Here is a 13,180-nt window from a genome sequence, read left to right as displayed (position 1 = left end):
TGAGGTTCAGGGTGTAGATGAAACCTGTATCTGCATTTCCATCACCACCATCCTGATCAGGGTGGTCAAGTGAATTCACAGGCTGAAAACAAAAATGAAGCTGGGATTATCTAATCATCTCCTACCCTTGAAACAGCCCCCAAGAAACAATTCTGCCCTAATGGATTCTGGATTACAGAGTGATTGTTGAAAAAACCTATCCTCTGAATTTTTACTCGTAGAGTGAGATGGAATATTTGCATTATGAAATGGAAACGATTGAGATTAACAAAATGGAAACAGTTGAGATTAATAATTTGAAAACATAGAATTAATACATAGTATTAATCAAAATATTCAAATATAGTATAAAAACTTTACATTAATTTAATGTTATAGAATAAAGAAATATACATATGAAATATTATTTTCATAGAATGTGGCAGCTACTACTTTCTGATTTTACAATGTGAATGTTTGGTCTATTGTTGAGTTTAATAGCCAAAGTCTGTGGTTAAACTGGTGCAAATCTAGGTTGAATTCAGCCTTGCTGATGCCATGGTGGAACACAGAATTTGGGAATACACATCCAAGCAAGACAGGGGTGCTGAGCTCAGGGAAACCTCAGGAGCTGAAATGTGACAAAGCAGTTTTGCACAGGGGAGTGGAGTGATGAACCAAAGAGCTCCTTGCCAGAAGCTGATGGGTTCTGGCAGAGCCTGTGGGCTTGGCCCAGTGTCCCTGTGCTGCTGGGAGGTGGGACAGGGGCCAGAGCAGGGCAAGAGCAGCAAAAACAGTGCCCAGGGGCTGGGTTCAGCCCTCTGTGCTGCTGCAGCCTCTGCCAGAGCTGAGGAGAAGGTGAGCAAGGGAGAAAGTCAGGAGGCTTCTCATGTTTAGACAGATAAATGCATCTGTTCCATTGAGTCCAGGGTTTGAGGGAATAGCCTCCCATTAAAGCATGAAACATGACTTGGTTTCAGAGTTACACTTCAGACCTGACATCTGTGAGGTTGATCCTGTTCCCCTGCCTCACTGTGAATACCCTGGAGCAGCATTGTAAGACCTCACCATCTGCTCTCTGACAATAGTCTTCTCTCCTTCTCTTTAAAAAACCCGAGATTTGGGGTTGCTGTGGGACCTGGGAGATTCAGCCAGACCCTTTTGGACAAAAAAAAAAAAAGAGATTTAACCTCCCACTATGGGAAGAAATAGTAGAACCAGAATGACTAGCAAATGAAGGGATTTGGAGCAAAGTTTCAAAGGTTAGATAAATCTATAAAAAATTACCTGGCTTGTGTGCCTGCATAGGACAGCAGAAATTGTTAATTGCCTTTCATAGGAGCAAGCACAATTTGTTTATTTATTTTGCAAACTGAGTCAAGGATATGCCATCAATAACTTTAAACATTCCCATGTTTGAACTAGAAGACAGCTGGCACAAAGAAACAATTACACAGCCATTGGGAGTTAGCTGACAGAAGATTTCCATAAGTAATTATGCTCTGTGAGTGTGAGGGAAAGGAAGATAAAGGAGATAATGCCCTTTACAGGGGATAATGCCTTGATATTTTCCTCATACCCTTTTGCTGTAAAGCTAATGGCAGACACAAACTGAAGTGACCCTGGATGTAATTGGCAATAACAGATCTCTTCCCATTCCAGGTCTTCCAACCCCTGCAAATGCAAATACTTCCAGCCACCTTGGTCAGTCTGAACAAGTAGAATTTACAGGGTCAGGCTCTCAGGTCAGCAGACACAGAATTTCTGTGCTTAATGCCACTTGGGTATAGAGAATGGGTACTCCATTTCCTTTTCTCCTTGACCTCGTCGTTTTACCTTGTATTTAAATTTATTTAATTTGAAAAGTACTTATTTTGTCTGACAGGTTGATCTCAACATCCATGTGAGAAAACAGATGAGTCAGGCCTCTTATGCTGAGTGTAGAAATGTCTTTCAAAGTACCAGTTTTGCTGGTAGGACAATTCTGATAAATAAGAGGAAGACTTTAGGTGCTAATCATGTTATGGTTGACTTTTGCACGTAATAGAATCATGGAATCTTTTAGCTTGGAAAAGACCTTTAAGATGATTGACTTCAGGCACAAACCTGACACAACACACAGACACAGGAGCAAATGCAATGTGCAAAAACCTGAGGTGGTTTTTACAAAGCTGCAGGGATTGGGGGATCACTCACGGGTCTGGCACAGCGTTCCCACCCATCCTCCGGAGCACTGGCAGGCGTTGGGGGCGACACACTCCCCTCCATGGAGGCACCTCTGCAGGCACACAGCTGGGCAGGGGACATGGGACACGTGAGAGGATGGACACATGTGTCTGTGTGCTCAAGAGCTGCCTGAGAGGTGACCTGCTGGGCTTTGTTCCATGTGGCTGACTTCCAAAGGCAAGGGTGTGCTCTGCTCATCACCTCGTCAGCGTGGTGATCAGCATTCTTTGATATTTTCTTCTTAAATATTAGATTATATATTAGATATATTAGATATATAGATGTATAAATATATTATATATATAGATATATTAGTTATATAGCTATATTAGATATTTTCTTCTTTTCTTCTTTATTTTTGATAGCTGTCTGCTGGGAGACTTGGCATTTCTAATGCTTGGCTCATCATCAGCTAAGAATAATCTCTCCATGATGCATTCATGTACTAAATATTGCATGTAAAAAAAAATGTTTTCAAAGAAAAGTTTGATATGTTTATTGCATATATTTTTTGTTCAGAGATCCTGAAAGAGTGAGTGCATGATCTGGTGTATATGAGAGAAACTTCCTTCCTTCAGCATTTCTGAATATATTATTAATATTATAAATTCAAACCACTGTTTCTGAAATCATATTTACTAGCAGGACCTAAAGGGTAAAAAGCCAATATTTTAATCTGGTTTACATACAGTATGTCATCTTGATTATAAATTTGTTCAGTTTATCTGTCAACTTCATGGTAATGAATAGCCATGTACAGAAAAATATTCCTTGAAAATATTTTAGGGTGAGAGGTTTTTCTTTTAATTACATTTTTATGTAACTGTAGTCAGAGTTACAGAGTAAGAACACGTCATTCTCCAAATTATGCACCGATGACCTTGAGAGTACATCAGTTTGGAAAGCTTTATGGCAGGCTTTAGATAGTTCTGTACTTTGAAATACATGACATTTCTCTCCAGAATGTAACAAAATATGTGAAGCTGTTAAAACATAAAATCAATGCTTCAAGTACTGTAAAAATGAATTTCCATAACAAGATGTATAACAGAGCTGCATGAAGCAGAACCAGGGTTCCCCCACACAGCTTTTTCTCCTCTGCAAGCACAGAGTGTTTACAGCATTCTGTATTACCTGCACTTAAAACTGTTATTTCTTCAAACTGCTGAAACAGCAGAACAGATTCTGGGCTGGTTTTTAAGTATTAGAAGATTGCAAACTGCTGTTGACTGGACTAATGAATATAAACTTTGATGGGAGTAGAGGTGCTTACGTTTGCTGCAGTGCCTTCCCCTCCAGCCAGACGGGCAGTCACAGACATTGGGGTGCACACATCTCCCCCCATTCATGCACGTGGGCTCACAGACACCTGCAGGAACACAACAAAGGACGTGGGAGCTGGGAAATGAGGGAAGACTTCAGTGGAGGCTTGTGAGAGTCCAGGGCATCCCTCTGGCTGCCCTGGCAGGTCTGGGACCCTGGCAGGGGTCAGGAACCCCCCTGGACAGAGCCCCCAGAGACACTGGCTGTGATCTCTGGCCAATCCTACAGGATGAATTACCAGCTCTGAGTGTTTGATATAAGTAATAATAACTAAGTGTGGCATGGGTGCAAAAATAAAATTTTAGGATTCTAGATGAGGGGTCCAAAGGGGACAAGATGGAGGAAATTGGGTGTGTCTTGTCCTTTTTCTCCTTCTTCATGCCCTCCATGTCTCACTGTGGTGTTGGCATTTTTCTGTTGGTTCAGGCTGGGGACACACTGTCCAACGTAGGTGACAGATATTGGCACGTTATTGTCAATCCAGCTCAGGGAGTTTCTGGTATTTAATGTTTGTCACATCCCACTGAGGGCAGAGCCCCACACGCTGCCCTGCAGGACAGAACTGGGCAGGGCAGCAGAACATGGTAGAGATAAACAGAATAAACAATCTTGGAACCAGCACAGACCAATTATGGCTTCTGCTTTGGCTGTGGGGCAGAAAGACAGAGACTTTTACAATCTGGGAATCACAATACCTCAGATTCTGATAGAGGCTCATTTGCTTCCTTGCAGAGGGTCAGTTGGCTTGTAATTAAAAACCAGAAAAATGGTTTGGAATTGAGAATCTGAAATCCCATCCTTATGGGAGATGCTGTGTCATGTGTGGAAACTCTTTGGTGGAAGCTTTGGTAAGAGCTGCCTCACCAGAGCAGAGAGGCTGGTGACAAAGATTCTCAGAAAAGCAAGAGGACAGGCCAAGATTGTTAGAGTTTTCACTTCCATGTGGGAAAATTCCTCCTTCATGTTCTCAAATGTTAATTTGGATAAGAAAAGACTTAATGAGGATGGATTGTTTTCGCACAATTTTGGGTATGATTCTGCATTCAGTCAAGCATAAATCCTAAAATTCTATTCTTCCACTGCCCTTTTGAACCATTACTTGTTAAAATCTTTACCTTTTTACTTTATTCTTTTGCACAAATAAGATGTGAGAGCTGAGTTCTTTCAAACACAAGAAGCCAGATGGGTTTTTTGTTGACTTCACTAAAAATCGAATAGTTGGTTTTTGTCCCTCTGATTAAGCTGTATTTATCAATGTTATTTTAGAACATCCAGCATTAAAATCTCACATTTCTGTGAGGTCACACACCTGAAATCCCAACCTGGTTTGATGTAGGGGGACGCCATAGGCAGGTACCCAAATTCCTCCTGTCCTGTCTCTCCTTGCCTGTTAAGGCAAGTGTAGGAAGCTCCCATCAGAGGCTGGGTAATTCAGAAACATGGCAGTGCCAGTATGGTGGCAGTGGGAATGATTTGCATTTTACATGGAAGAAGGCATTGGATAATTGGGTGGAGTACAAAAAGCTGTGTAACACAGCAAGTGGCTGGACGGGGTGAGAGAGCCAAGTCAGGAGGAGTTTGGCAGTGAAGGTGTGAGAGCACATTAGTGCCCAAAGGCTCCTGCCATGTCCAAAGCTTGGTGAGATTTCTTTCCCAGGGAAAATGGCCAAAGGATGTGCCCAGGGGCCCCAAGCACAGGGCTGGGTGTGCCACTGGAGCTGCCAGGGGCCCCTTCCCACCCGTGGTAATCCGTGTGGTTCCTCCCTGCCTGCAGGGATGGGTGGCTGTGAAACACAGCAGTGCCTCCATCAGCCCCGGGGCTGCGCTGCCTTTTGCACATCAGTGAGTGTGAATGCTGCAGTCCTGCCTGTGAGCTGTCACTGCATTCAGGGCTCTGAATGACCACAGTCCCCCCTCAAACCTCTCCTGTAGGAGGTGCAATCCTGATAGAGCCTCAAAATAGGGATGATTACTAAAAAGACAGCAAGCAAAAATGCAGCAACTTTTATTTGATGGGAGAATAACCTTTTGTTCCTCTCTCAGGGATGATCAGGCATTTTTAAGTAGATAGATTTAGGTTCTCTCATTATTCCTGTGATGTAGTGAAATATTGCTTTTGTGGCACTTTGTGTGCTGGTCTCTCCCTTCACCCAATGCTGCTGCACTGGCAGCTTTTAGAGCTGTATTGCTGCTCTTGCTTGGCTCCTACATTTGCATTTTGTTCTGTGCCAAGGCTCCTGGATCCCTCAGCATCATGACCTGCCCTTAGGCAGGACAGATAGGCCATGATTGTAGGGGCTGCTTGGACCCCAGCCCTCAAACTGTCATCCTCCATTTCCTTCTCTCTCCACCTCTCCTGATCCATGCTGTAATCTTGGCTCGGCTTCCTCAGGCTAACAGGGATCCACAGCTCTTGCTGAGCTGTTAAAAAATGATGCAACCACTGGTTAAAACCTACACGAGTTCAAGGGGTCATGGCCTCCATAACTCTGAAATCATTTAATCTCTTATTTTCCCTCTTCCTTTTTCTCTCCCCTTTGATCTCACTTCTTCAGTAAGAGATTTTTGATCCAAAATCTTGGATCAATTCGTGTTGCAGTTATAAAACAACTCAGACATTCAGAATTTAGAAAAGATGAGCCCAAACCATAAAGTTTGGTTCTAGATTTAAAATCACTTTGTGCTTTTTGATATTCATGGACCATAACATCCTCAGCACTAACCTGCTCTCCTAAAATCAGTTGAAAATCTATAGATTTCATTTTGAGATCGTATGAAACTTGGACAGTATTTCCTACCACCTCTTAGAAAGTAAACTCAAGAAAAGGTAATGAGGACTTGTTCAGATGGATATTTCAGCTTTTTTCCTTTCTTTTGTTGCTTACATTTTCTGTATATTTTTAATGTTATACAGTCACATTCTTGGTTTTTATTTTTTTTTTTTTTGTACTGACAGAAGACTCAGCTGCAGGGACTCACATTAGTAATTCAGCAATGGTTTCAGCAACAGGTGGGGTCCAGTCTTGTTCTGAATAAAACACAAGTTCAAATTGACTTTCAGCTTTCCATTTCTCCCATTTTTTTGTTCGGTTGCCTTACGAATGACCAAGTAGCTATGAAAATATAGCATGAACTGCCTTTATTACTTATGGCATCTCTGACTTCAGTGATAAATCCAAAGGAGTTCAATTCAAAGTGAACTAAGGGTTCAAGTCAGTACCAAACCTGTTCTGAACAGGAGGAACACTTTTGCCTCCCTGCCCTGTGGGGAAGAAATTCTCTTATTGCCAAGGAATTCACAAGAACCTTTAGGTAAATGAATGCAGTGTTATCTCTCCCCTCTTCCTTCCTGACATCTCCACCTTGTTCTCCCTTTCTTTAACTTTCTTAAATACAGCTCCATCTCAATACCCATCAGGCAGACTTCAACATTTGTTAATGATAACTAGTTTGGATCCTTTCTGGTCCCACTCCTTGGCCTCTGTGGAGAAGTTCCAATTTCAAAATAGCAAACAAAAATGCCAGAGCCTCTCACAGGAAAACTAAATAAATTATCAGACACTAGGAGAGCAAATCAAATTATTGCAATCCTCCCAGGTACGGGCATGACTTTGAAAAGACTCCTTTTTTTTTTTTTTTTTTTTTTTTGCCTTCCTCTTAAGAAAGCCCAGAGAGTTAGCCATAGACAGCAGTGGTTTGATAAGTTTTCCATCTCTCTTGGGGACTAGTCCTGATGCCATGGATATAAACACATTTGTGTGTTCCCTTTGTTGCAGTAGGCAGGAGATAGCACTGGGAGTAGGGGGAGTCCTGTGCTGTCCTCAGGCACTGGGTGCAAGCTTGCTGGCAGTCAGTGAGCATCACTAAATAAAGCCTTCATCCTTCCCTTGCTGCCAGTGCTGGCATTTCCATGCTCTTCAGCAAGAACCAAAGCACAGAATTTCATATGCAGTGGTGCCCCAGTTCTGTAAGGCCACCATTTACAGCTCAGAACCACTTCATGATCTCCTGGTGCCCTGAGCTGGTGGGGTAGGTAAGGTCAGCCTGTGCTGAAGGTGATAATGCAGGCTGCAGAAGCAGCTGGCTCTGTGTTGTATTTCAGATCAGGGGGGATTTTGATAAGTGACAAGCAGCTGCAGGTGTTAAGATAAAACACAGGTGTGCAAAGAGCACCACATAAAATGGGCACAGCCCTCCCATGCACTGGAAGGCATTCACAACTTGCTGAGTTTTCTGTTTAATGCAGCAGCTATTTCTCTTTGATGGCTTTAATGTGTTTTGACCTTACAATCACTTAAAATTTCCTGTGACCCTTTTCATGGCTCATCCCCTCTAGGCTCACTTGACCCAGTGAAGTGCTTTTTGAAACTCTTTTATCAACCTCCATGAAGCTCCACACCAAACCCTTCAGCCCTAAAATCTCTAAGGTAGTCAGACCTTCTGCTTTGTCAGCCAAAGAGAGGAATTTGCTGGCAAAATAAATATTTCTGTGGATTGCTAAAACCACCCAGCACCTGAAATGTTGTGTTTGAAGTGAGCCCTCTTCTCCTGGTGTGAGTAGCTCCAGCCATGGTCACCCAGAATTTCTATGACTTCTGCTGCCTGCCTTTGTTCCCATTAATCTGCAGCAACATTCCTACTCAAATACAAACAGTATTAAGCAAATTATTTGTTATGTAAAGCCAGGAGGGACTGGGGGTAAAGTGAAGCACTGGACATGCTTTGCTGGATGAAGGGTCACAAATTAACCAGCAGGATCTGCTGACCAGATTACAAACAGCCAGACGTCCTCCAGACCTCACTGCTTCTGTGGATTATCAAAAACTTTCCTCATTTAACCTAAGCCACCTTTAGACAAAAGGACCTCATTACACCTTTTCTCACTAGAAGGAGATAATAAGTAGTGAAAAGCTTTTAATTTTGTTGAAATAAGACATATCACCACCCTCATAAAGTCAAAAGAAAAAGAGGTGGAAAATTACACCATGGCTCCAAAATCTTAGAAGAAAGGAATCCTCTGCAGTGTTTCAGGAACTGAAACATCCTTGTCCTTTCCTGGCCATGAGACTGCAGAGATTATTTCTTTCTGAATCAAAATTACCTGTCATCAGGTACCCTGAGCCAAGGCTCTGATGAGGAGACAGTCAGTGAATCAGGCTGCAGTGCTGATTAGAAGATGTAGTTTTCAAAATAGCTTTTCTTTCAGTTTCTCTCCTTTTTTTTTTTTTTTTGGTTGTTGCGGTTTTTTTTTTTTTTTTTGGTTTTTTTTTTTGTATTTTGTTCCTCCTGTGGAAGCTGAGTAAATTGACCTGCTTCTGGGTGCATCCTGCCTTTGGATGGAAGAGAGAAAATAGCCTCAAGCAGTAACATCTGTGTGGGCCAGCTAAGGCAATGCATCAGGCTGTATCTTGCTGACAAAGAACACAGAAATGCAGCCAAAAGAACACCTACTGGTAGATACATACTTCAACTTATCCCTTCAGTCACCATCCCTGTGCTGACATTTCTGGGTGATTCACAGGCACTGCTTTTATTTCTGGCTGCTCTTGGTTTTGAACTGATGACTTCTCTGTGGGTCCAGTGAATATTTCAACTTGTCCTATTGCTCTTCTGTGGAGCAGGGAGCTTGATCAGGCTCAGGTTTGTTTTTTCTATGGGTACATGTTGTTTTAATGCTTGTTTCCTCCTTGCTGCTTAGTGGTTGCCTTGATTTGGTGTGACATTCTCAAAAGCAAAGGGCTGTAGCTGGGGAGATACAGCCCAGTAAGGACACAGAGCATGGGATAGATTTTAAAATATCACTGACTGCTCTTGTCAGGAGAATACAGCTGGCAGAAGCTGAGCTGTGGACAAAAATGAAGCCATTAAATGTGAAAGAAGTGGATTTTGTGTTAAAGCTGGCACTGCTCGCCCTTTCAAGTGTTTGTAGGTAAAATTTATCACCTATTGATTAAACAAAATGAACATGGAGGAGCTCTGTGCCAGGAATCATGTCAGATCTTGACATGATCTGGGATGTTGCTGGTCCTTTTCACAGGACACAAACTGGAAGGTCAGACCAGCAGCTCCACCAGACAGCACAGTTCAATTGATCCACTGCAGGAAGGTTCTCCATCTCTCTGGGTGCTTTATGCATCCAAGCAGCACTGCTCAGATGAAACATTATCCTGGCTCCAGAGAGGAAACAACTAGGCTCCAAATAAAGATTTGATCCTGATGAGTGATTCTCAATCTTTTAAAATAAAAAATAAAAATAATCCCCAAGTGGGTGTGTTCTGGCCAAAAAAAGATTTTTCTAACAAAGGACACCATTGTTTGGATTCTGCTGGCAGAAACTAGGGGAGGTAAAAAAATGTCATTCACCCCTTTAGAGGGTACAACTGATGCTCAACAGATCATTAGTGAGATGGATGTACCAATATATCTGCTGCTGTGAAGGTCCCAAATGCACACAGCTCTGAAAAACACGTTATGGATTTGGGACAGCAGCAATTTCCAGTCCCCTTTTTTCTGCTTCCAAGGGCAGCGAGGAAATAGTTTTGCCCACGCTGAGTTTTAGGCACATATGTTTTCCCACAGCTTGATTTTATCTGAAATTTCTCATCTGTGTTGATTTGGGTTTGTAAATAAAGATATAACTTTCTCTGCAAACTCTATCTGAGTAACCTCAGATGCGTGATCCACTGAATGCCAGTAATTATAGCCACTGATTAAATTTTAGGGAGAAAGAATATTTGTCATGTAATAAAATTCCAAATTTTGTGCAATGCTCTAAAATTTGGATCCTTATCCATATCAAGCTACCAATCATTTTGAGGTTTGCTCACCCTATTTCTCGCTTCACGTACCTCAGACAGAGATGCAAAGCACTTCTTCAATAAATTACCTTTCTGAATAATAAAAAATAATCTGGTAGAAACCTCAGAGGGATGCAGTGCGGGAGAACAAATTACTACAAGACACAGAGGGAGCTGTAAATGTAATTGTGATGGTTGTGGTGACAGTTTGCATTTCTAATATATTCACTTTAGCACAGAGCTCCAACAATAAGAGTTAGTTTGCATGACCTAGCACACATTTCAGAAGAAAAAAATGGTCAGAAAAATTGCAAACCGTATAGATAGCAGTGCAATGTCAGTGCTTTGCCTAATTATGTCTGGGTCTTCATTCTGATGTGTACTCTGATATACTTATGGGGCCCTTTAGAGATATTAAAGCAGGAAATAAATCTAATTTAGTTATTAGTTCAGTAAAAATGAGAAAAATAATTACTACTATGTGGAAAAACTACTGAGCTGCTAGACTGCACTCCTGGAGTCAGTGTGTGGTACACTGCAATTCTGTTTGCTGTCACGTTGCTCTCAGCTGATAACATTTCCTGCCAGCTAAGGAGGATCCTCATCTCTCCATCTGCCCCTCCAAAACATTCCCTGGGAGTGAGTGGTAGGCAAAACCTCAGGAAACCAGTGGGGGATTGTCACTGCAATACAGGCAGGGGACTCCCCACTCCCCTTGGACTGAAAGTCTCTCCCTCTTGGTCTCATGATCTTCATTTTGCCTATTGTGTAAAACTCTGGACATGCAATGTCATCTTGGGATAGCTGTGGAATACTTCAGCATCTCGCAGAATGAAGCCACCATAAACAAAATCAGCACATGTAGGTGCACATTTGGATGTTTGGGGAATATTCTGCTAGGAACTGTGAGATTTTTAAACCATTAGAAAATGCTTTTTCTCATTTATGGACTGGTTTTAGTCTGATTGCAGCACTATTAATTTGAAAAAGGCTGTGGCTCTACTTTATTCTCATCTTTGCAACTGTTAGTGTATAATTAATATGGGGAATTGTAAAATATACTCTCAGCACAGGTCATATTCCCAACTTGTTAGGGGCTTGGGTTTGGTAACATTTTCTCTTCACTGAAGAATGCTCTGTGTTTTATTAGGTCAGTGAACCATTCCAGCTGCATATAAATTGTTCTGCTGAGCAGCTTTCTTGTCATGCCTGAATGAGAAGTGAAAGAGGAGTCATACACACAGTTTCTCCTCTGGTGATTGTTTTTGCAGCTCTGTGCTGGAGGATGCCCTGCAATTTAGGCAATTTAGGCCATTTGGGCACATTCTCCTTGCCCTGAGCGGGCTAAGGCACTGCCTGTGCCTGGTGCCATTTGGTTCCTTTTCATCTGTGCAAAAGAAAAGGGAGATTCAAGCCTCAAAACAAGGAGAACAGCCCCAGGCTGAGTGGTCTGGCTGATAACCCAGCCAAAAAGTGAGGGCTGGTCAGGAAATTTGGAATAGGACTGCTGCCTGCACTGGCACTGATCTGTTCACCACCCCATTGCTATCTGCCTCAGAAATAAGCTTGAGCTTAGATGGAAATCAGTGCTGGAGAGGATTGTCTTGCCTGTGTCTTTTTGTGGATAAACAGACAACATTAATCTCCATGACCATCTGTCCTCTGGGCTTTTCAAGTGATAGATCCATTGCTCCTTTTAAAAGAGATGTTTAAAAAATATTTTAATTAAAAAACAGATTCCCAAAATATTTTTTCTTAAATCAATTAGTGGGCAAAAAGCACTTTTTGTCACACAGAAGTCCACTGCAAAGACAGATGCAGTAATTCAGGAATCCCTTTTCTTTTGCTTTAGGCATGCTTTTACATACAGCAGCAGATCTGGCACATTTCTTCAGTGCATTTAAGATACAGGTAAAGAATATTAAAATTTAGATATTCTACTCTAGTAAAATTCATGCTGTAGTCTGCGAATGTTCCACTTATGGAATGAATAAAAAATTTAATAATGCTTTTGGGCTTATTTAGGAAATATATTCAGTTCTTACCCAGATTTATTCTTGTTCCCTTCCTGAAAAATAAATTTAGACAGATGCAGGTGCTCAAACCCCCTATTAAAATAAATGCATCAGCTACATATATATGAAAAAAATTAGTTTTTAAGAAAGGCCAACTAATGGTTTTGTCACAAATCCTTCCTAAGGGTGAGCAGTGCTGTGAGAGCACACCAAAAACCAGGCTGTGCTGGGAGTCACTGTCTCCTGTTGGGAAGCCTCACCTGTCCCTGTTCCCCCCAGGCAAGATGCACGGATCATGTTTTGTTCAGCTGAATAGGAAAGACAGCAGTAGCCTGATTTTATTTTTTTTTTTTATTTTAGATTTTTTTTTTTGGTTCATCTTCTGTTGTATTTCCTGCCCAGGAGGGGAAGATGACATCTAATATGAACCTATTCTGTTACATAGACTGGAAAATCAAGTAAAAACTGAGACTAGTGTTTCCTTTTCCTGTGTCTCCAGACTGGGCACCAACCAGAGGACAAGCCAGCCCACAAACCCTTGTACCTTTGTACCTTTGTTGCTTTGAACAGGAAGTTACAGGTCTGTTTGCTATAAGCAGCTGCTCATTTCCTTCCAAACACCCACTGTTCAAACATATTTGCTGTCCAGGAGTTTTAGACAAACACTTGTTGCTTTTAAGCACATCCTTGCTGTATGAAAATCAAGTCTGATGTAAATGATTCCTCCATCCATTTGGATGAGCTATGTGGTTTGTTCCCTGCCTCTTTGTGTGGAGGGTTTGCTGGACCTTTGGCTTGCAAACTGGCTGATTTTTGATGACTTTAGTCAATCTGGCTACT

At 41.8% G+C, this 13,180-nt stretch overlaps 1 protein-coding gene and 1 long non-coding RNA gene across 10 annotated transcripts in view; one reads left to right on the top strand and one right to left on the bottom strand.

Moving 5' to 3' along the window:
* LOC110480621 (von Willebrand factor D and EGF domain-containing protein) overlaps positions 1 to 13,180 on the bottom strand; it is a 186,957-nt gene that overhangs the window by 20,534 nt on the left and 153,243 nt on the right. For both annotated transcript variants that reach the window (XM_085584840.1, XM_085584839.1), the window contains 2 exons: positions 3,479 to 3,574; positions 2,176 to 2,271 (listed from right to left, as the gene is read on the bottom strand). In XM_085584840.1, the coding sequence (XP_085440966.1) occupies positions 2,176 to 2,271; positions 3,479 to 3,574 (192 nt within the window). The remainder of the gene's footprint in view (positions 1 to 2,175; positions 2,272 to 3,478; positions 3,575 to 13,180) is intronic.
* Positions 1 to 13,180, top strand: part of LOC146766874 (uncharacterized) — a 203,249-nt gene that overhangs the window by 118,111 nt on the left and 71,958 nt on the right. The gene's annotated exons all lie outside the window — the stretch shown is intronic.

This window comes from Lonchura striata, chromosome 7 (assembly GCF_050655825.1).
Source record: "Lonchura striata isolate lonStrDom1 chromosome 7, ASM5065582v1, whole genome shotgun sequence".
Lineage (NCBI taxonomy): Eukaryota > Metazoa > Chordata > Aves > Passeriformes > Estrildidae > Lonchura > Lonchura striata.
The sequence above is the reverse complement of the archived record's forward strand: the minus strand, read 5'-3'. Positions and strand labels throughout refer to the sequence as shown.